Raw genomic sequence first — 22868 nt, forward strand, 5'->3', positions numbered from 1 at the left:
CACGTGAAATATTGACACTTCACTGTGACTGGCAAACAGAAGGCAAGGTCACTAGTTCATAATGAGGGATAGCGCTGGAGAGTATTAAAGTTCTTTTTTTTTTATAGACAAGTCATTATTGTGCACATGTATTAACTAGTTTTCACTAAAAAGTCTCAGGGATTTTTACGAGACAAACTTGGTATCATATGCTAATACCAAGCATAGCTGTGGTTCAGTACGTCCCGTCAATCCACATGTGCTGTAGAGTTGTAAAGTTTATAGGATTTCAAAGGTGTTAGGATTTCAGATTTCAAGGAGGGACAAAATATGGATGTGGCTTTGGCTCTGTTGTGCCATGTCTTTGTGTTACAGAAATAGTTAGTGTTTCCTGCTGTTTGTGGTTCTATTTGTTTACAAATTACTTTCATTAGCAAGTATAGTATTATTTTAAAGGTTTCTTACTAAAATATTTTTCATTTTTCAGCGATAAATACTAGGGTTTTTAAAACAAGTAACCTTGCACAAATCTTTATTTGAGATGTTTGTGCTTTCAAACATGCAGGTATGAAACGACTAAAGCTCTTTTCAAATACTAAAATAATCAGATATGGGAATGTAGTTGCCCATCACTTATGTGTGTCAGTCATTTTTGTGCTGACATTTTTATGGAGAGCTACAAATAAAACATGAACATATGGACACTTACCCACTATCCAGGAAGAAAATGTTAATCTATTTTAAAAGTCAGTAATGGAATAGTCTTTGAGTCATGCTGAGTTTGCAGTAGAGAATTCTACCTCTACTCCTGTTCAGTGACAAATTTAGGTGTTTAGAAAAGATGCTGTAAAAGGGACTTTTATGTTGACTATTTGTGGAAATTTTAAGAAAATAGCTTTTAAAAAATATATACCGGTAATTGGTCTTAGCAGGAACATTTAGTTTCTAAATATGCAGTATTCAAAAAAACCAACCCTCAGTAAGAGAGATTATGTATAGCGGAGAAGAGAAAAGATAGGTGGGCTTAGTTTTTAAATAAATTTTGATTTTAAAAGGCGCCTTGAGGGCAAGGTTTTGTAGGATTTGGGACCAATCTGTGACTTTTTGCATAAGAGAAAGTAATTTCAAGTATGATTATGATAAAACTGCTCATGCAACTCGTGGTTTAGTATGAATGGAAAACCCTTTACATCTTGGTCTTACATATACCATCACTTCAGTGTGTTCCTGTTTTGGGTAAGAAATACTCTTTTTGTCTCTGAACAGTGATTCCCTGGAGGCTTCACAGCCTGTTGCTTATGCCGCTGCCTCAGTGAGGAGCATGCCTGTAAGTCCAGACAAAACTGACACCAAACCAGCTGCAGCCAATATCACATCTGCTACAGCCTTTAAACCAACCGGACCTCAGAGTGCTGTCAAATACTCAGGTTGGCAACCTTCGAACCAAGCAGGTAACTTTCAAGAAGCCTTTCTTACTCACTTAGAGAACTTTAGGCACCTTATTAAAATAGTCAAGTTTATTTGACTATAATAATTAAAGCAATATTTAAATTCAGATTATTTAATTGGATTGCTCATCCAATTTTGTCATTTAATAATATTCATTGTTGTTACTTTTTAGGTCAATTTCATTTTAAATGTACTTTTGGGCCTGACCCTGTATCTTTTTTGTGAACGTCCCATGTATGTAATTGATTTTCTTATTGTGAGTAAATTTGAAATCTCAAATCCTTAGTTTGTTTAAGTCAGATAAATGATACTTAAAATTTTATAAGTGGACATTTCCCAGATGTGTGTGAGGTATATTTTGTCTCTGAAGAAGAAAAATACATATAGCATGTTGTAACTATGCCCTTCTCCCAGCTGGATTTTATATATTTTGAAAATCATTCATCAGCATTATGCAGAGCTGGTTAAGTGTTTGGTATTCCTGGTTTGTTACCTTTGGTACCAAAAAGGGAATGTGCAATTTTTTTAGTTTTTATAGCGCAGATTTTAAAGGTTGGTTCCAGTAAGAACAAAGTGAAAGATTTTTTTAACTTTGAACATGTTTTAGTAAATGTTATCCATGTGCACCAATGCCGAGATAGTTTTCTTATGGAGAATACACTCATGGTCACTTTTTAAAAACCAAAAGAGCAAGACAGTGGTGTGATCCAGGAGAAAAGATGTTTATTTTCCATAAGTATTTGTTCTAAGGAATATGCCACATGAAAATTCATCTTCATTTTGTGGTAATGACGTGTAGTATACTGAGATGGTGTAACCCTTTTTAATTACATTGCTTCTGAAACTGAGATTATCTTTGGCCCCAGGCTGTACTTGACCATTCGTTTGTAAATAACCAGGGAAGTTTGTATTGATGATCAAATTATAACAATCAGTTTCCTTGTAAGAATGAGATGGGTTTTCTCTCTTGCGCTTCTGATGGAACATGACTCATTAAGTATCTTTTTTTTTTAGTCCTAATGTTAAGTGAGTTTCCCTTTTTGACAGAAATCCATACAGGCTAGAAGATAAATCTCAATGAGCCCAATGTAAAAATGGGGCGAGAACACATGGTGTTGATGCTGGATGTTTTATAATGGAGTCTTTGGAACATAGGGTATTATTATTGTCTCTTTATTAAAGATGACAATATATTATGGTTTGAACAGGCAGTACTACCAAAGATCCTCATGATGGCAGTACACTGTCACTTCTATACTCATTTGTAGCACTGTCACAGAGTAAGGATTTTCTTAAGACAGCAGAATATGACTGACACAGTTAGGGTTTATTTAAATTTAAGTCCGTCTATATTTTTACTGAAAGCTTTTCTTTAAATTATCGGTCTTAAAAATATCCTCTTAAAAGTTATGCCTTCGGATCATCGTGCCGTTGTAGCAAGCATTGGTGTGACTGTGGTACCCTGTGTATTAAATAGTGACATGTCACATTGAATATTTGTCTAAATTGTGAATTCTTTCCCAGTGTTCTAGTGCTTCTTTCCACAAGATGATTGATTTATTTTACTTGCAGAGATCCATTTCAATCCTTGGCGTTTCAGCAGTACAACAGTCAATTTCAATATGTTGATGGGGATTTCGTTGCAAAATCCCACTACTGCAGCATTAATGTAAATGTCATGCTTGGGATGAATTTTTTTTTTTTTTGATGGGGGCGGGATAAGTGCCATGTAAGCATGGAGAAAGAAAGATGTATAAGGATGAATTACGTCAGCTTTCTTACTAATCTTTGTAAATATCTGAATATACTGTATCCTTTGAAAAATTAGTGTTTTATGTTGGTGACGCAAAGCAGAAACACAGCCTGTTTTCTTTTTTTAAATCCATTGCACATTATCTTGTGCGTTCAGGGCTCCTGATGGTATTCTCATGGTATTCTTTTTCGTATTCAAGCATTTTCTAAGAATTTCAAGTCTTCGAGACATCTATATAGTGGAGGGAGGGCTGAATATGTAAGTGCTCCAGTTTTACATCATTAAGCCTTGACAATGTTCCTATTAACATCTGACAGTTCGAAGAGCCATACAAACTGATTCTGCCAGATCAAAAGGCTCTATTAGTGTGAATCCCAGCTAGGCTGTTAAAATCAGATATTCTGTTCGAATGAAAGCAACTTCATTCTGTGGGCTAGCAGGCACAAGAGAGAGGCTGGCGCAGTAAAGCGTTAGGTTGAATAATCAACACCTAGCCCTCTGGACAATAAAGTAACAAAACAAAACAGAAAGCTTCCTTCAACCTAGTTCAAAGTGATCTGCTAACTGTAGAGAAGTTCTATGCCTTTAGCCTATTATCCTGCTGTAGCGTTTTGGGGTAGATTGTTTTAGGAGAAACAGGCTTAGATTGCCTTAAATGTAGCCAGCTTCCTTGGGAGCTATATCTCAGGTCACTATCTTTTCCAATAAAAATATAACAAAGGCTGGGGAAAAGGTAGCATAAGAGGTGAGGCTTTCTGGCTTTCCTTATCTCATGTTATGTTACTTATCCTGCTGTCCTTTACAGTGCCTGTATCTAAATGCAATTTGGTTGTTAAAACACTGAGGAGGAAAAAGTAGAATTTCTGCTATTTCTAAATGTTTTTTATTTTATCTATTTTTTTAAACCATGTGAGTTTCAGTCTGGCGGGGCAGTATAGGTAGGGATACTTGTCGCTGTGTTGAGAAATAATGAAGAGGCTGCATTTCACGATTTGATTGAAATGTTAACGGCCGCCAAGGTATCTCAAGCTTGACCAGAGATTATATTTCAGGTTTCGTTTGAGATCTCCCCTTTTAAACCTGACGTAAGCTCACCTGTGGTTTTAGATAGCATGTGTTACCCAGAAGTCTTTGAAGAAGGTAGTAATGCAAAACCAGCAGATGAAAGAGATCTAGGCATGGTTACAACAGCATTGCAGCAGAGATTGGATCTTCTTCTTTTTCTCAGGCATATATTTTACAAAATGGAAACCTTCAAGGTCTCCCTGAGCCTAAACTTACTCACTGAAGTTAAGACCAGCAACTTTTCTCTGACAAGCACAACTCCTCAGGAGTTCAGCGTTTTGGATAAAAGTAATCATGCATTTAAGAAAACAACAAAGAAATTCAACCATTTCAAGGCATATTTTATATTCAGTCACTGATCCTATTTCCTGGTTGCATTCTGTGTACCTAAAGCTTTCTGTGTCCTTGTAGTGAAATTCCTGGCACTTCACAGTCTAAAAACAATTCAGGCCAGATTTATAAAGGAAATTAGGAGCCTAAAGGTGCAGATCTATGCTAAGTGGAATTTTCTAAGGTGCCTATTTGTCACATAATGAAAGTAATTCAATGTCTTTCCAAGAAGAAAGCTGGTTCTTGTTTTTACTAACATGAAATGCATGCATACAGCAGTGTTAAAATATATTTCATACTTCTAAGCAGCAAATACGCCCTTCATAAAAGTGGAAGTCTGTCTTCGGAAATAATTAAAAGGTAGATGTCTGTCCATATTCATTTGCTATTCATAGCAGGTTTGTAACATTTGAAGATTATTTCAAGCATTTTTTAGCAGTAGTGATACTATTGTACCCATTTCAAAGTGATAGTATTAGTGGCATTTGGGGCAGTTTTAAAATTGTATGTTATACATCATATCACGCTGTATTCGTAACAAAGCTGAACACAGCGTTAGAATTCAGTGTGGTGTCCAAAGAAGCTGCAGACATGTGTGATTGGGTGCATGTCCTATATACATAGCGTGAGCATTATGGTGGGTTTTATTTCTATAACTTCAGACTACACAAATCAATCACTAGTCAAGGTAATGTCTTCTAGTGTGCCTACAGTAAGCAGCAAACAGAGTATCCCTCCAGACTGATTCCCTCCCTCCCCATCACCCCAAAAAACCCATCATAGGTCTAACTCAAGAGGGTCATCTTCAGTCAGCACCAGCAGGAGGTAGTGCAAGAAATACACAGGCTGATCTATTTAGAAAAATAGAAAAGATTTTCTATGTCAGCAGCGCAGTGTCATGTCTCCCTTTGTTTCTGCTATTCTGGACTACCTACTAACAACGAAACTTTTTGGGGACTGTCTATCAGCTCCACAGGGAGAACACTTAGCTACAATATCTATACATCATCCTGTAGTTCATGGTAAGACCATATTTTCCCCACCCTACAGTTGCTAGATTCCTCAAAGGTCTCATTTCATTTGTTTTCCCCAATCTCAGAAGCCCCCTCCTTCTTGGGATTTCAATATAGGGTCACCTGGCTGAATGGACTCTTTTGAACTCTTAACAACGTGTTCATTTTACTGTTTATCTGTGAAGACTGTCTTTTTACTGGCAATTGACATTGATTCGAAGGATAGGGCGATTCAGCTCTTCATGATGGATACCCCTTATACAGTGTTCCATAAGGACAGGCTCACTCAAAGGCCTCGTCCTATTTGTTTCAGAATTCCACATAAACCAGCTTATTATCTCCTGGTATTTTTCCTCAAGCCTCATTCAACCTCAGAGGAAGCTAAATCACACAAACATACTACAATAAGGGCAGTTTCTTTTTACATTAATAGGACAAATCCATTCAGAAACACACCTTGACGTTAGTGGCCTTTGCAGAGAGGTTTAAGGGTCAGGCTATGTTCTCAGAAGTTACATAAGTGCGCCTCCAACCTGTATGTAGACATGTTATGAGTTAGCCAGGTTAGAACCACCTAGCCACCTCTGGAGCTCAGGCAGTCTCTCCTTCCTGTTGGAAGAATGTCCCAATTTCTGAAATCTATGGGGCAGCTACATGGAGGTTGGTCCACACATACACAAGTGTCCACTCATTGGTGAAAGATTCCAGATCAGATGCTCGTTTGGTAGGGCTGTACTGCAGTTTCTGTCCTAGTGCTCACCTCCACGCAAATGGACAACTGTTTGTTCGTCACCAAAAATGGAAGCTGTGTAAACGATCACTTGAAGAAAGAACAGTTATTTACCCGACAGGAACTGTAGTTTTTCCACAGTGGAACTCCCTACACCTTTTCTATGAAGTTCTGTTCATCTAGGATTCTGTATTGGCAAAGGAAGTAAGGGCTGGCTCTGTCCTTTATGTCCTGTGGGGCACATGGACATGCAGGGTGAGAATCCATTCTTCTTCGATTGCTGGTCCCTATATGTATTCTGCACATGGGTAAGCATGTGCCCAAGGCCAGAGATTTGGACAGTGTCTGGCCTGCACTTGTGCAGTAGGTCTCCTCATGCTCCCGAACAAGGGTATAAAATGCAGTACAGGTCAATGCCCCCCCCTCAGTTCCTTCTTACCTCATATTTCATCTCCTTTTTTCCCATCCCCATCAGCGGACTTTAGGCAATACCAGGATACGAAGAGTGGCTAATGATCTCCAAATATCCCTGGAGAAAGTCCAAGACCCAAAACTTTGTGTGATAGACATTCCGCAGCCACGGAGCCCAAGTAAGTTGCTCTTCCAGTTAATGAGGCCATATTGGCACAGCACAGCTGCCTGCATCTCTAAGCCTAAAATGGCCAAGAGGAGCTATTTCATTCCAGCAAAGGGAGCCGAATTTCTGTTCTCCCACCTGCTCCTACCTCCCTGGTACTACAGGCTTCTACAGCATGAAATAGGTCACAATGCATTAGAACCACCTGACCAGACAAGAGCTCCAAGAGACTGGAGTAAGGTCTTCTCTGCAGTCTTGCAATTCCCCATCGCCAATTACCAGGCTTTACTAGCCAAGTACAACTTGAACTGTTCTAGGCTTGCTCCCTTTCAGGACAAACTTCCCCTGATGACAGAGCCCAATTCCTCTCCCTTCTAAAGGAGGGCAAATTAATGGCAAAAACGGCTCTTCCGGCTGCAGTTATGCAGCAGATGCAGCATCCGGAAGCTTGGCCACTGGTATTGTTAGGAGGAGGGATTTATGCTTGCAATCCTGGGGCTTCCCCAAGGAAGTGCAGAATATGATCAAAGACCTTCCCTTTGAGTCAAACATTTTAAATTAAAAAAAAATATGCTCTCCATCCTTTAAAGGACTCAAGGTCTACCCTCCACTCTCTGGGGATCTACACATCAGCCCCAAGGAGGAGGCACTAAAGGCAGACCTATATACCAAGACCACTGTCGCCTACTCCTCGTGCTCTCTACCACCAGCATCCTGACAAGCCTCCCCACAAGCAACAGAAGACTGAGCCCTGCTTTTCAGCTGATTCTGTCACCACAACTCATTCCCAGCCCACTGCTAGGAGCCACTTTTGACATCTTAGTCAAGACCCACTGAAGATTTCTGATGCAACTTGACCCTTCTGTCATCTTTGCGGGCCATCTTACTTTTTTCTCCCACAGCTGGGAGTTAATCACAACAGACAAATGGGTATGGGAGATTATCCTCCAGGGATACTTCGAAGAGCACCGTCTCCTTCCTTCCTCACAAAACCCTTTCCCTGTCCCCCTTCAGGGACTGTTCTCACAAGGTGATTCTTCAGCAGGAATTGGAATCCTCCATTATTCTGAGGGACAACAGAACATGTCCCACCTCAGTATCAAGAAAGAAGGCTCTATTCTCTATACTTCCTTGTCTCCAAAAAAGACTGAGGGTGGAGATCCATTCTGGATCTTTGGCAACTCAATATCTTCATTCGGAAGTCAAGATTCAGGATGGTTACGAGGGCATCCATCATCTCCTCTCTTCAAGTAGGGATGTGGTTCAGGACTCGCAATGTTAAAGATGCATATTTTCATATAGACATTCACCCTTCCCACAGGAGGTTCCTACAGTTTTATGGTGGACCGGGAGCATCTCCAAGTCCTCCCCTCTGGACTAGCGACAGCCCCCAGAGTGTTTCCGAACGTTTTCTCTGTGGTGGCAGCAGCCCAGATTGAGACATCAGGGCCACACCGTCTTTCTGTATTGAACAACGCTCCTTGTAGGACGCTCCCAACAGGAGGTCAGGTCAGCTACTCAGTTTCTCATTCAGAGTCTTACAGCCCTGGAAGCTTGCATTAATGGAGAAAAGTCTTTTTTTTTATCCCACAGAAGGGTAATAAACTTTATCGGGCGACATTGGTCTCTGTTTCCGCAAGAGCCATCCTCCCCGCAGAAAGGTATCAAAGGATGTGCAGCGTGATTTCTTTGATTTCCAGCAGATTGAAACTACATTGTGAGAGTGCCTATCACTGCTAGGTTATATGGCAGCATGTACTCATGTGACACTATTTGACAGGCTTCATCTACGTTGCCTGCCAGCATGACTCAATTCGGTCTACTCTACCAACAGGGACCACATCAACCTCAAGGTGACTGTTACTAGCAGGATCATCACCTCCTTCATTTGATGGTCAAATCCAGACAAGGTATGAGTGGGAGTCCCCTTCTCTACTCCCACTCTGTCTCACCATTGTAACAGATGCTTCCATTCTCGGGTGGGGCACCCATCTGAACAGTCACACTGTGCAGGGCAGTGTGGACTCCATGGGAGGCCAGACTACACACCCACATCCTAGAGCTGCGGGCAATCTGCCTTGCATGCAAGGTCTTCCTCGCACTCATTCACTCCCTCCACATCCAGCTAATGTCAGACCACCCTGGTCTACATGAACAGGGAGAAGTAAGGTCTCTACTGCTTTGTCTGGAGGCAGTCAGACTTTGGAACTGGTGCATCAGGTACAAGGTCACTTTCCAGGTGGCATATCTCCTGGGTATTCACAGCTTCTTAGCCGATGACCTCAGCAGTCACTTCTCGGCAGACCACACGTCAGAAATCCACAACTCCATTCTGACAGACATTTTCACGAGGTGGGGCACACCTCTGTGGGACGTCTTTGCATCACAAATGAACAAAAACCTCCCCCATATTGTTCCAGGGAAGCCACAGGCTGCAACTCCCAAGGCGACACTCTATTATCATGAACGCACGGTTTCAAATATGCCTTTCCTCCTATTCCCTGCTTCCACAGGTCCTGAGAAAGAACAGTCATGGCAAGGCCAGCCCCCCCTCGCATAGCATCGTACTGCCCCAGACCGCTTTGGTTCCCAAAGCTTCTGTCAATGTCAGACCACCCTCCAAATAAAGATCCATCCCTTCCTAGAACTCCTGATGCAGGACAGGGTCAAACACCCCAGCCTGGGCTCGCTTCACCTTATTGCCTGGTGTTTGGATGAGCGTCGAAAGCAGATCACTCTTGTTCAACTCCCATCCAGGCTACACTTGCCCAGAATAGAAAAGATTTGACTAGGACCTGCTATCTGACTTAAGAGAGGCATTTCTTTGCCTGGGTAGAGCGCAGTCAGTCTTACCCAGTCTCTTCAAGCATCCCGATTGTTTTAGATTATCTCTTGTCTCCCAGGAAATCTGGTCTCTCGATCAGCTCATTACAAATCAACCTCACAGCCAGCCATTAGTGCTTTCTTCCCTCCAGTAGACAGGTGCTTTGTCTTTACTACCCAGCTACGACACAATTCACAAAGTGCCTCATCCAGGCCTTTTCTGCAAGTCATTAAACCAGCACTACTGTGGGATTTTAACCTCATGCTATCGAAACTTACTAGACCTCCATTTGAACCCCGAGCACCATGTTCTATGTCCCATCTATCCTTGAAGGTGGCGTTTCTAGCAGCCACCACTTTAGCCAGGAGGTTGAGCGAAGTGGGAGCCCTCTTGGCAGACTCTCCCTTTATGCTATGTCAGAAGAACATGGTAGCCCTTCGCCTTCACCCTTAATTTCTCTCCAGGTTCATCTCCAAATTTCACCTTAACTGATGCATTCACGTATCTGTCATTTTTCCAAAACCACAGACTTCTCCTGAAGAGACGAGACTTCACTCCCTCAATGACCGGCATGCATTGGCTTTTTACCTGCAAAGTCCCAAACCCATCAAAAAGTCTCCAAGAATCTTCGTCGCTATAGCAGAGAGATCTCATGGTCAAGCTATATTCTCTCAAAAGATTTCCGAGTGGTTTTCTAGCTATATTATCTAGCGCTACAGGCTAGCTCACATCATGCCTCCCAACGGTATAGTGGCCCACTCCACAAGAGCACAGGCCACCATGGTAGCATCCCTGCAAGAGGTCCCTATGCAGCACATATGCAGAGCAGCCTCCTGAGCTCCATATGCATGTTTGCTACACGATATGCACTAGTCCAGGCCTTTGCTGCAGATGCAGCAGTGAGATCTACGATACTACATGCATCTTTGCTGTCAGCTTCCTTGCATCCACCTTGAGTCTGAGCACTGCTTGCCAATCACCATGTGAAATACAGATAGGGACCAGCAATCGAAGAAGAAGCAGAGGTTACTTATTGGAACTAGAAGTTCTTTGAGATGTGCGGTTCCGCTCTGTTTTCCACTACTTGTCCTTTGTCCCCTCTGCTTCAGATCTGATTGGGCTCGCGGGAAGAAGAGGAGCTGAGGAGGCATCGACCCAGGCTGCCTCTTAGCCCCTCACTTGGGAGCAGAGATCAACTGTGCATGTGTGGGCCAATGGACACTGCTTGTTAAAAATCTCGACTGAGGTGCATAGTGCTCCTGCATACCCACATGTAGAATATAAATAGGAACCAAACACCTTGAAGAACTTCCAGTTACAGTAAGTAACCTCCATGTCTCATGTGTATGGGGTACACGCACACCAGGAGTGGAAAATGTAACTACTACTATGTTGTTAAACATGATTTAATATCAAGTCTAGCTGATGAACTTGTCATTTTCTGTTCAATGGCCAAGGGGAGAAATTCTTGCCAAGATTTGAATCTTCTTGCAAACAAATTACTCTTGACAGAATTATGACTACATTCCAGTGTCATTTTACTAATCAGTAGCTAAATATTATGTAGCGTCATTCATTCCCAAAGAGCCCCAAAGCACGTCACCACACCACCACTTTATGCACTCAGCACATACACAGGAATTGCTTTTGTTCACCGTTGACATGCAGTCTCTTCTTAGGTGAAATGCAGCAGCTGTTGGACAGCACACAGTAACGGGCCACAGCAACTTGAGAGGAAGTGAAGAATAATGCCATATCAAATTGACATTGCTGGGGCATTTTAAGATAGAATTATTCAGAAACCTCAGTTACCCGAATTGGAATTTGGCCAGGGCACAAGCGTGTTTTGTAGACCATCTAGTGGGACCTTTAATAGTCAGAAATGGCGATGATTTCAGTTATATATATATTTTAATGAAAGATCACCCTGCTACCTACACTGAAGTTGGGGGGCGAGGGCATCACACAGTGCTGACTTAGGAGGAAAAGTGCCATCCAGAGGATTTCCAGTAGATTTCCTGAGGTTTCTGCTTCGTTTGGGGGGGTCTGAAGTGAAGTGGTACAGGTGCAGCTCCTAAAAATCAATTTTCTATCTGGGAAAGAGTATTGCATTTTAGTCAGCAGCTCTCTTGCCTCCTAGACCTTGTAGCTGAGCAATAGGATTGGATATGGAGGGTTTGTGATGTAAGGTTCAGAAGACAAGCTAATTTTTAAGTGAGTAATACTAAGTGAACTGCTACCAGAGTATATTAACTTTGTTTTTATACTATATCTTCTTTTCATCTTATTTTTCAACCTGATCCCACTGAGATACACAATCCCTTTCCAGCAGAAGCAAGATTGGAATGTCAGCATATTCTTCAATAGCTACAACTGTCAGTTGCCTAATCCTGAGCCAGCAACATGTGTTAAGCACATGCTCTGTTTGATGGAGAGAGCATTTTGGAAGCTGGCTTTAAACATAGACGAATTGTTCCCCGGAGGTCTTTGTCTGAAAAATTCTGTTATTTCCCTGCAGTTGTCCTCATATGTTTGTGAGGCATAAATTTACCATTTATTCTCTGTAGCGTCATCTTTCTGTAATTCTCCACTTTGATAGCTGTTCTTTGTTCTTGCTTGTTCCCTTGGCACCCATAGGCAGAACCTCCAATGTGTGAGAAAATTTAAACCTGGCACGAACCATGATGGGACAGCCTATCCTACATATGATGACAATGTAACCAAGACAAAAGCTCACTGTCCCCACCTACTGACAGTTATATCATGGGTCGAGGTTTGAGTCTACTACAACCTTCTTACTGAGGAGCCTGGTTGAAATTTCAACCATTTTGAAGTCAGTGGGAGTTTTGCCATTAGCTCAGACAGCACAAGATTGGGTTCAGAGACTCTGAGTTTAATTACTGCTACCAACAGCCCATCAAGAGCTATTACATTACAACAAAATGCTTATCCTTTCAGAAAGGTTTTTCTCTAGAGATCAATACAGAGAGTGACTATGACCTATTCTCTCTCTCCTTCTTTTCCGTTTTTTATTCTTTTCTTGTTTTGCTTTTTCCCCCCTTTCAGACCTGATAGAGAACTGGATAGCCCATCGTTCTTAGAAAGGCTTTAAGCTGGGAGGTTCAGCCTAACCTTACTATTAATGTCACCTTTGTTTTCAAGCAAATCAGTTCAGCTCATCTCTATTCACTTTCTTTACAGAATGGGGAATTTTAAAGTATGGTTAAAGGCACAGTTAATTAAAAGGGAGCGACTGACTATCTGTGTGCAGTGAGATCTCTGGTCTGAATTGGGAAAAGAAACAGGTGTAGCTTTACAGATTGGGGAAGAGGAACCTTATATGTTGGTACACTGACATCTGGTAAAAATGAGATTTTGAATCTAAAAAGGTCCTGCCCTTTTCACTGAAATGAAAGTTAATCAAAGTCAGCCATTGCATCACGCACACCTTTTTTTAGTGAAAACATAAAAACCCTTGTCTCACCAGTTATCTATCAAGAATAATATGACTGATGGCTGAAAACACCAGAACTTCCAGTCTGGTTTATAGATTTGTTTTTTAGTAATTTTTCAGTTGATCTAAATTATTACGCTGTCATATGACAGCAAGCCACAAGAATTTTATTCTTTTAAAAGTTAACTAATGTGAACTCAGACGTAGCCAAGCAAAACCCATTGTGAAACCACAGTAAAGTAATTTGTAAATGTCAGCCATTCAAATTAAACTATTTACTTGCAGTGTGAAACTGTAACTTTTGAGAACATGGTAAGAAGCAGAATGTATTTAGAAATCTAAATATTTGTGGTTAAAAAGGGAATGAGATCACAGGAACGATTCACAGTTAGACCCAAAACTTGTTGGAGATGCATGGTATAATGGACTTGACTATAGGACTTCCTGAACTGAAGCCCATCTCTGCTACTGATCTTGTATGACTTTCGACAAATTATTTATGACTTGGTATTGCAAAACCTGCACACCATTTCACTTAACTTTCATGCAGTTACAGTGGTGCATCTCTCTGGCTATTAGAAAAGACACAAATACATGATTTGCTCTTGCAGCGTTGTAATTGCACACACAAGTTGGGAACATAATTTTTCCACGGGTGAGCTTTGAAGATGAAGTCTACATTCCTCCGCTTTTATAAGACTTGAATAATATCACAGAAATATTAGTTAATAGGCCCGGTTCTGCTTTGCCTGACACCCTGTGTAGTTGTTTACACTAGATCAAAAGAGTAGCATGTAGGACTCGCATGTGCAAGATGTACATGACTGTAGAAGGTACAGAACAATGGAGAATCATGCTCAGTGTTTGTATAGCATGCTTCAAAAATGTAAAGCATGATCCATTTACTAAATATTCGCCTTATAATTGCTCTGTTTTAAACATCAGTGTAATGTAAAGGATATACAGGGTGTGTTTCAGTTGCTTGAATATAGGATGTTAACTTTTTCGTAAGGTTATATTCACTCTTCTTTCATTCTTAAGGTAAAAAATGGTATGAGTGAAAGTGGTGAAGATGAGGACAAAAAAATACCCTCTACAGAAAAGTATGTTGTGGGTTTCAATATGTGACGCTCCAGCCAAACAGAACTGTACTCTGTTGTGCAGGGGTGTCTGGCGCTCGCCATGCTCTCTTGCATTCCAGGACCCTTTTCAGTAAACGATGCCAGTTGTGCCAAATTTGTGATGGTATGAGATGTAACAAATCACAAGGAGACAAGCTGAACCAAGCCAAAACCACCAGACTCATTTTAATTAAGATACTTTCCAGCCAGTTTAATCTGAGTTCTTATATCTGAAAGGCTAGTTGCTAACACAGGAAACTAACCCCCTGAAGTTGCAGAGGTTCCTGAAATTAGGTCTTGGTTGCACCTGTTCTGATTTTTCATGGTGCACATACCAGCATACTCGGTCATTTAAAGAAATGATAATGGTTTAATCCTTCCTGTTCTGCCTTTCATCAGTAGGGGTTTTTTTAGCTTTGATTATTGTCCACAAATTCTGTAAGAACCAAAAGGGGACCACTGAATGCTTTTTTCTGTGCTGCTTATCTTGAAGTTCTGTCCATTTAGCTTGTGCAGTTTCACGCAGGTCTCCTACAGGGTAGGGTATTGCATAAGTTTAACATAACTAGTTGACAGCAGATTTTTTTCAGACCCTTTGCTTCATCTGGCCATCTGTTTGATTTGGAGGGAAAGGGCCTGGAAGAGTTTGTACTGCATCATATATTAACAAGAGTCAGATAATTGTGCATATGAACCTTTATATTCTCCATTCATCATACTGTAGTCTGATAGCATTATATAAATCATTGGATTACAGCACTTTCAAATGAAATTCGGGCACTCCCACCAATTAAAGTAGCACTGTTATTTATAGATATTACATGAAGTCTGATGTTATGTTTAAGTGAGCGTTAAACAGTTCAGACAGTTGTATTGTTGCTATGCACCAGAGAACCTCTGTCAAAGTGACTTTGGCACTGCTACATATCCGCCTTTTCCCCTTTGTCTTAGAAATCTTTCACTAGTGTTTGTATTCATCCATGTGTTCAGCATTGGAACATACTATTGTTAATATAACCAGGGCAAAGTCACACTGGGATTTTCAGAAAGAAAAAGGCAGTTCTTTACCTTGCTTCAAACCTAGTTAAATATTAAACTAACCGTACCAAAGAGTTTTGTGAAAGTAAATACTTAAGGCCAAACTTAATAATATAGTGCACAGTGTTGTTCATTTTAGAAAAGCTAGCTACAACAATGAAAAACGGCCTCTCGGTTATAGTTTAGAAGGAGTATCATTAATTCATGGCAATGAGGGCAAAGTGAAGCCTGTAGAAATCTGAAATGTGGCTCACAGGTTCCCTCCTAGCCTTCAGAGACGCTAGATCCTTGCATGCAGCACTTCCAAGATATTCAGATCAAGATGGAGTATTACGTCCTGGGGCTTATCATTCCTCCATGTTATAGAGTGGCTGCAGTCTGCTCCATTTTATGAAAATTAAGGGGAGCCATTAAGACTCCCTGTGAAAGGACAGTCAAGTCCCTTGAGAGGCTTCCAGGGTTTGTCTGGGTTGTTTCATTTCCCCTCTACACTCAGAGGTCATTTGACAGGTTTGGGAGCGAAGATGTGCACCTCCAAAACCTCAGCAACCTCCCAAGATACTTGAGTGCCCTGTTGTGCTCTCTTTGACAAATTTCAGTCATCTTTTGATTGGATTGAACTTGTGCATTTCTCCTTTAACCTACACTGTTAGGGTTAAAACACTGCTTTCTGTTTTGTTTGTTGAAACTTTCTGTTTAACTTCTTACATATTTTTGGTAGTCTAATAGTTCAATTGCCTTCTTTTTTTCCTCTTTAAAGCATTGCAGTCTGATTTGCTTCAGTGGGGGAAATGAGGGTATAAACTGTGACAGATATATATGTCTGACAGCCGGTGAACAGAATAAAACTCATAAAATACATTGTATAAACTACAGATAGGGCACAAATGGGTGATGAGTTCCAGATCAAGTTGCAGGATGTGCTTGTATTGAATGTGCTAGCTTGGGCCTAGCTCTAGTAGTACTTGAGTGTAATTTAAGAAGGTGAAAAAAAAGCTACTCTAAAAGCTATCTAATTACAAAAAAACGTGACAAAACAATGTTAAATAGACTTTAAAACAGGAGGCAAAAGTATAACTGGAAGATGTTGCTTTTGTGATGGCCGCCCTTTTGCTCCATTGAACCAGGGACTTCTAAAGTTAAAAGTATGAGGTGCACATCTTGAGCTTTGAGTTCCACAGCTTTGTAGGTGGGAAGATGTAACAATTTTTCTTTGTAACACAAACACTCGCCAGTGGGTTACACTTCTTGTTACGAAGCATTGGAAGTTAGTTTCAGAAGTAAACTCTGTAGTTTTAATGGATTTTTGGTTATCCTTTGAGATTAGAGAGTCAAATTAACCAAAGGTATTTTGTCTATTGTTTTAAATATAGAATGTGCCTACCAATAGCTTTAAATTTCTGCTTTGCCTTGATTTCTAATGAGGAAAGCAATTCTTTCTGTTCCAGTTTACATCATCAAATAGGACTGCTACTGGCACATAATATAAAGATATTAGCCTCACCGAGAGAGAGAGAGAGAACAGTAGGCACTGAAACAGGGACAGGAATTTTTAAACACTACTTTGGAATTCTTTGTAAAATATTCTTAGGCCCTGATCCTGCAAGGAGATCTACTGAAGTGGACCCCTGTGTCCATGCAGAGTATCGCTGGGGAGAATGCTGACAGTTTGTATTACAGCATCCAAGACTTGTTTATGTAAACACCATTCTCTGAGGGATTACATTTTAATTTCTCAATTTGTATCATGACCGCAATCTCATTTAGGGCTTGATCTACTCCTGTTGAAGTCGAAAAGGCATTTTGCCATTAATTTCAAATAAAGCAGAATTGGGCCTTCTAATTCAGACTGATGTCATGTTGTCTTTTCCTGTCCCCTCCTATGGGCATAAATTGAACTGAGCACCAGTCTGAACTTTGAATTCCCAGCTGTCTTTAAAATTGTTCAGTGTTGTGGTTTTTTTAGTATTAAACTTCCATTCAAGTTATTTGTTTTGTCTGTATATGAAAGATGCTGTGTTACATAGGATCAGTATCAGACAGGAGATGTTACCAGAACTGATAATGCTCCTTTACTTCTTTCTAATTTGAATAACTCAGAAATGACCACTAGATTTTTCCCAAGAATGTTGAGAGATTTTTCACATCAGAGATCATGTTTTTGACCAGAAATAATTTAAAGTTTAGCTCAATCACCACAAGAGCGGGCTTTATAATTACTGTGCATTGAGACTAAAGAAAAGGGAACATTGTGTTGGTTCATGAAGTTATAAAAAAAATTAAAGAGCAAAAGGTTTTTCTTAAATACACAATGAAAACAAAGTTAGCAAGTGTGTTTGAATTGGCATTGGTATTTAACAGGCATCTCAAATACACATTAGTAGTATATCAGAAGCTGTGCTGGAATTTGATTTGTGAAGAAAACAATCTTCAAAGAGATTCGTTTTTAGTATGTCTCTTTGTCTTCTCACTAGCTGGTACCTGCAAGTTAGAAGGTAAAGTATGAGGAGAGGGATGGAAAGCATCATTAATCAAAATATTTTTCTTTCATGTTTCTCAAAAGCTTTTTTCCACCTTGTTATCTGCACTTATTTGTAGGCTCAGCAGGCATTAATAACCTGAGATAAACTACAATAGAGCAGTGACTTGCTCGTGATAAAGTGTTTTGGAGATACAGTTTGCAGAGGTAGCCACTTTCAAGGAACCCTGAATGTTCAGATGATGAAGGATTAAGAAGTGTGATTTTTTTTAAAGACATAATTTTTTGACAATTGTTGACTGTCATCCATTCTGATCTTGTTCTAATAGGTGTTATACATAAAGATTAACAGTAACATACTTGTATGAAAAAAAAAGAGTAACTTGTATACTTTTTACAGTACCTCAGAGGATGGAAAGGATCCAAAAGAGTGTCAGCCTTATCTCCAAATAACCTGGCTCTTGTCGGTTTATCAAACCTTAGAGTTAATTAGACAGAAAATGTGTGTGGTGTATTGGTCTTCCAATGGGGAAGGAGTAAAGAAAGTGGGTAATGAGGCCATTTTATTGGATTAACAACCAGCAAAATTGCAGTACCAAAGCCTTGGTGCCAAAAAGAATTTCTCTTTCAGGTGTACTTTTTGGCCCGCAGACATGTGTGAATAAGTCTCTTTTTAGTTCCAAGAAAGAGTGTATTGTGTTACCTCCCTCTTACCATTAGAAATGACTACTTGTTTAATTTTCTATAATATCACTGTCGCCTCCATGAGTGACTGTACTAGCATATTATAGGGTTCATCATAACTTTATGATGCTATTATACCTCTTAAATGCTCTAGAGTGCTAAATATCCATGCTGCTAGTCCACCGGGTAGATCAGTGCACTCTCTAGGCAGCAGGAGAGGGGAGAGACACTCCCATTATTTTTCTTCAGGATTATCAGAAGGCATTAAGACTGCACAAACTAATCGTGACAGAATTGCATCCATATATGCAAAAAGAACAGGAGGACTTGTGGCACCTTAGAGACTAACACATTTATTTGAGCATAAGCTTTCGTGGGCTACAGCCCACTTCATCAGAGGCATAGAATGGAACATATAGTAAGAAGATAGATAGATATACACATACAGAGAACTAACAAACTACCAGACTTCTAAACCAAAAAGGAGTAACCACCTTAATATACTTAGCTTGTCGCAGCAATAGAGAGAGAGAAGTGGAGGACTGCTTGTTCATTATCCTGAGCAGTGGAAGACTGTATCTTCTGTGCCTTTGATATCCCCCTTTCTCTGAATTTTTTTTCTTGAAGAAAATTGTTTGTTTTTTAACTCAGCTCTTAAGTCTCCTTTGCTTTCAAGCAGGAGTGAAGATACGCGCTGCAGTGGAAAAAAAGATCACATAGGACGCTAGTTTGCGATGATTAGCTTATCAATATGAGAAAAGCAAAAAAGGGAGAAAACAGTGTATGTGACAAGATGGTCTACTTTGCAAGCCCATCCCAAAAGGGAAATACCATCTTTGTCACTTCGAAGACCTATAACTAAGGGCATGTCTATACTACATCCCTGAGTCGACCCCAGGCTCTAGTCTCCCTGCCCCCGGCTTGGAGTCGGGGAGAAGGAAGTAGGGGCAGCTGCCCAGCTTTCTCAAGACCCAGAGCAGGAAGCTGCCAGGCAGCAGCTCAGCTGGGAGTGGAATGCTGGGGGCAGCCAGGCTGTAGCTGCTCAGCTTTCTGGTCAACTTCACGCTGCAGCATGGAGTTGTGAAATTGACAAGACAGCCCACAGCCTGTGTAAGTAATGCAACGTCTGCACAGATGCTGCGTCACCCTAACTACGCTGACGTAATCGCTATGCCTCCCGTGGAGGTGGAGTTACTATGTCAGTATAGTACAGCACTTACGTCAGCGGTACAAGGCTGTAGTGTGTACACTGACATAATTAGGTCGACGTAAGCTGCCATATGTCAACCTAACTGTGTAGTGTTAGAGCAGGCCATAATAATCAGGGAATGTTTCATTGCAATAATAATTGGCCAGCTCTTAACAAAGTTTCTTGTCACAGTTTGTTTTAGGGAGATCTGAAAGAGGAAGAGTAGGAACTTCCTTTACACACGACTCCCTCCCCCCTTTGCGATTGTTCCATTTTATTCTCTTGTAGCTCTCCTGCTTTGGTGATTCTTTTTTATATTCGGATGAATATATGTGATACATATGGAGTGTGAATGGTACTTAATTTTCTGCCCCCTCCCCCCCCCCCCCCCGCCCACACTCCTTTCCTCTAAATCACTGCAGCATTTGTTTTCCAGCCTTTCCCAGATCAAGGAGAATGAGTATGCTTTGATGCTTTAAAGCTGGAGTTCACTTCCTTTGGTGCAGCCATGTAATCTCTGTAGCCCAGGGTTAAAAGTTGGGCAGAAAGGGAGAAATCCTTTGTCTTTATGAATCTTTATTCCTGACCTCACGTTCCTTGGCATACTTCATGCAAAGCTGTTGTCCATTTTATGGAGCACTGATGTTTATTGTAGTTGGCTACTTTTTAAAAAAGTTTTAAAATGTGGGCATATTACTCTCTCGCATTGTATTTGCTTCAGGTGTACAGTTGTAAATATATTTTGGTTCATGAGCTTGACTCATTGCTGTGGTGCTGGTTGTTATGATTTATGTGATGCTGGTTGTTATGATGTGGTGCTGGTTGTTATAACAATGATTTGTTAATACAGCAGCTCTCAAAATGATTGTTTAAAGCTTTACAATCCTGTATGTTTTGTAATATTAAAATGAACAGAAACACAGTATCTGAATCTGCCATTTCAAATATTCAGGCATGTTGTGGCAGTTTCACTTGGTGAGATTTCTCAATAAATTTTTGGGATTCACTTTGAGAAACTTTGTGAGTGGGGAAAGCTGATCAGTTGAGGAACTTGGAAAGTAAGTTTGTTTGTTTTGTGGGAGTATTAAACGTTTCTGGCATCTTTCAATTCTCTTGGCCGTAATGGCATTCTACAGAAAATGAATTTTATAATTCATACACCGCTTAAGAAAACAAAATAAATCAGACCTAAAATGTATGTATGTTCTGTTACTACTTTTATCTTTTGTAACTATAAAGTCATTTCATTGGGTCTTAAATAACTGCCCCCAGAGTAGATTTAAGTACAGTTTTTGAGGTCTGATCCTTGTAGTAAATTTCAACAGTAATAGGAGTTCCGTTAATATTTAGAATCCACACATTTAGGCTATGTCTGCTCTTCGAGCTTAGGGCATAATTCCCGGTTTGATGAAATGCTGCTACGTTAGCTCTCATCGAGCTCACATTCTAAACGTAAAGGGGAGCCATGACAGCAGCAGGGGCTGAACACCTTGAATACGATCCTGTCTGAGAGGCTAGGTACATAGTCGGGCCGGCTAATCCCTCCTGCCACTTGTGCCGTCGCAGCTACACTCTGTTTTTAGTGCAAAGGCTCAATCGGAGCTGGCACAGGTATGTCTCTTTGGCTGGGAAGTACTCCCCCATCTTGAAGTCTGCACATAGCCTGAGAAGCTAAAGTAGATTTGGGGGTGAGTGGCCCCAGTGAAGTCATAGGTAGTCTGCCACTGACTTAAATGGTGCCAAAAGACTTCTGAAATTTAATAAAATTTCATTCTAGAATTCTGAAATTTGATAAAATTATTTTATTAGAAATATGTTATTAATCAGGGCCTTGATCCCGCAAAGGGCTGAGCACTCCAGTCAAGTGTGCTCAGCCATCTAAAGGAATGAGTTCTATTTTGAGTGGAAATTAATTCTTTTGTGGCTCAGTCACAGGCCCCAGCTTTGCAACCACTGTGTTTAAAAAAATAAAAAAAAAAAGGTCTAAGTGCTGTATATCTCATTAAGTAATAAGACTGAAAAAAATTAAGCAGTATTGCTAAGCTCAGTCCTTGATATAACCTGCAAGCCTCCTTTGATACAATGTCTGATCCAACACTAGAAATCATCTGCACCTCCCAGAAGAGAGCACTGGCCCAGTAGATTATGATATGTTTGAGTTGTTGGGCAGAGGAGTATTGAATAGTGCTCTGTACAGGCCGAGATCTGTGGATGGGTCTGGTGAAGCAGTGCTAGAGGCAGTTACAGTTGATGTCATTACTATATGATGATAATTCTCTGGCTCTGGGTGGTATTTCCTTTGCTGACATGCTATGTTGTGTGTGTAACCTCTCCCCTGTTTCCTATGAGCGCCGTCTCTTTTGCTTTGGTTCTTTTTCTCAAAGCTTTCTTACAACAGAAAGCAGTTAGCAAATGTTACTGGGTGATCGATGAATGTGGCTCTAGATTATTCTTAACACTGTATATTTTTTCTTATCTTACTGTACTTAATATAGCTTTTCATTTTCCATCCTACAATAAGTCACTGTTTTTTAAAGAACTTGCTGTTCTTAAATTTCAGCCACTGTAGGTTTAGTATCGCCTAGATGAAGGAAAGGTATTTCTCCTGGTTTGTTACTTCATCAGTTAAAAAATGTGAACAATTAAAGCATTGGCAATGATCATTATTGATGGTGCACTCTGCCCAAAAAGCACATTATCGATGACATTGGAAAACTAATTGATAGAGCTGTTTACTGAGTAATTTGGCACATTTCTGTAATAATTCAATCTAATTCTGATGAGAAATCCCAAACCAAAATCCCTCAGTACTAAATTCTTTAAAAATTACTCAGAGAACACTTGCACAAAAACTGGAGGCTGACTTGAACCTACAAATAATGCCTCCGCCCCATGTCTGTACCTCCATCTACATCCAGGCAGCTAGATTTGTCATTGATTCTCCTTTTTCTCAGGCAGTGATGGAGGGAGGACTTCTGAGACTTGAATTTTACAAGATGAATTCAGGAATAGTGTGTAACTCCCAAACTCACTGAGTTTTTTTTCATAGACCACCACTTACATGGGATCTGTTGTCCCCACCACCTGCATCTCCTCTGCCTGAGGGCCCCAGGATGGAAGAGGTCCATGGAAAAGATAATATTTTTGGTTGTATTATCTTTTCCGTGTAAACTCCACATGGTG

At 40.5% G+C, this 22868-nt stretch overlaps 1 protein-coding gene across 1 annotated transcript in view; it reads left to right on the plus strand.

Moving 5' to 3' along the window:
• Positions 1–22868, plus strand: part of PDLIM5 (PDZ and LIM domain 5) — a 187639-nt gene that overhangs the window by 147678 nt on the left and 17093 nt on the right. Inside the window, exon 8 of the mRNA XM_077815040.1 lies at positions 1246–1430. Coding sequence (XP_077671166.1) covers positions 1246–1430 — 185 coding nt within the window. The remainder of the gene's footprint in view (positions 1–1245; positions 1431–22868) is intronic.

Source organism: Eretmochelys imbricata, chromosome 4, assembly GCF_965152235.1.
Source record: "Eretmochelys imbricata isolate rEreImb1 chromosome 4, rEreImb1.hap1, whole genome shotgun sequence".
In the NCBI taxonomy this organism is placed as follows: domain Eukaryota; kingdom Metazoa; phylum Chordata; order Testudines; family Cheloniidae; genus Eretmochelys; species Eretmochelys imbricata.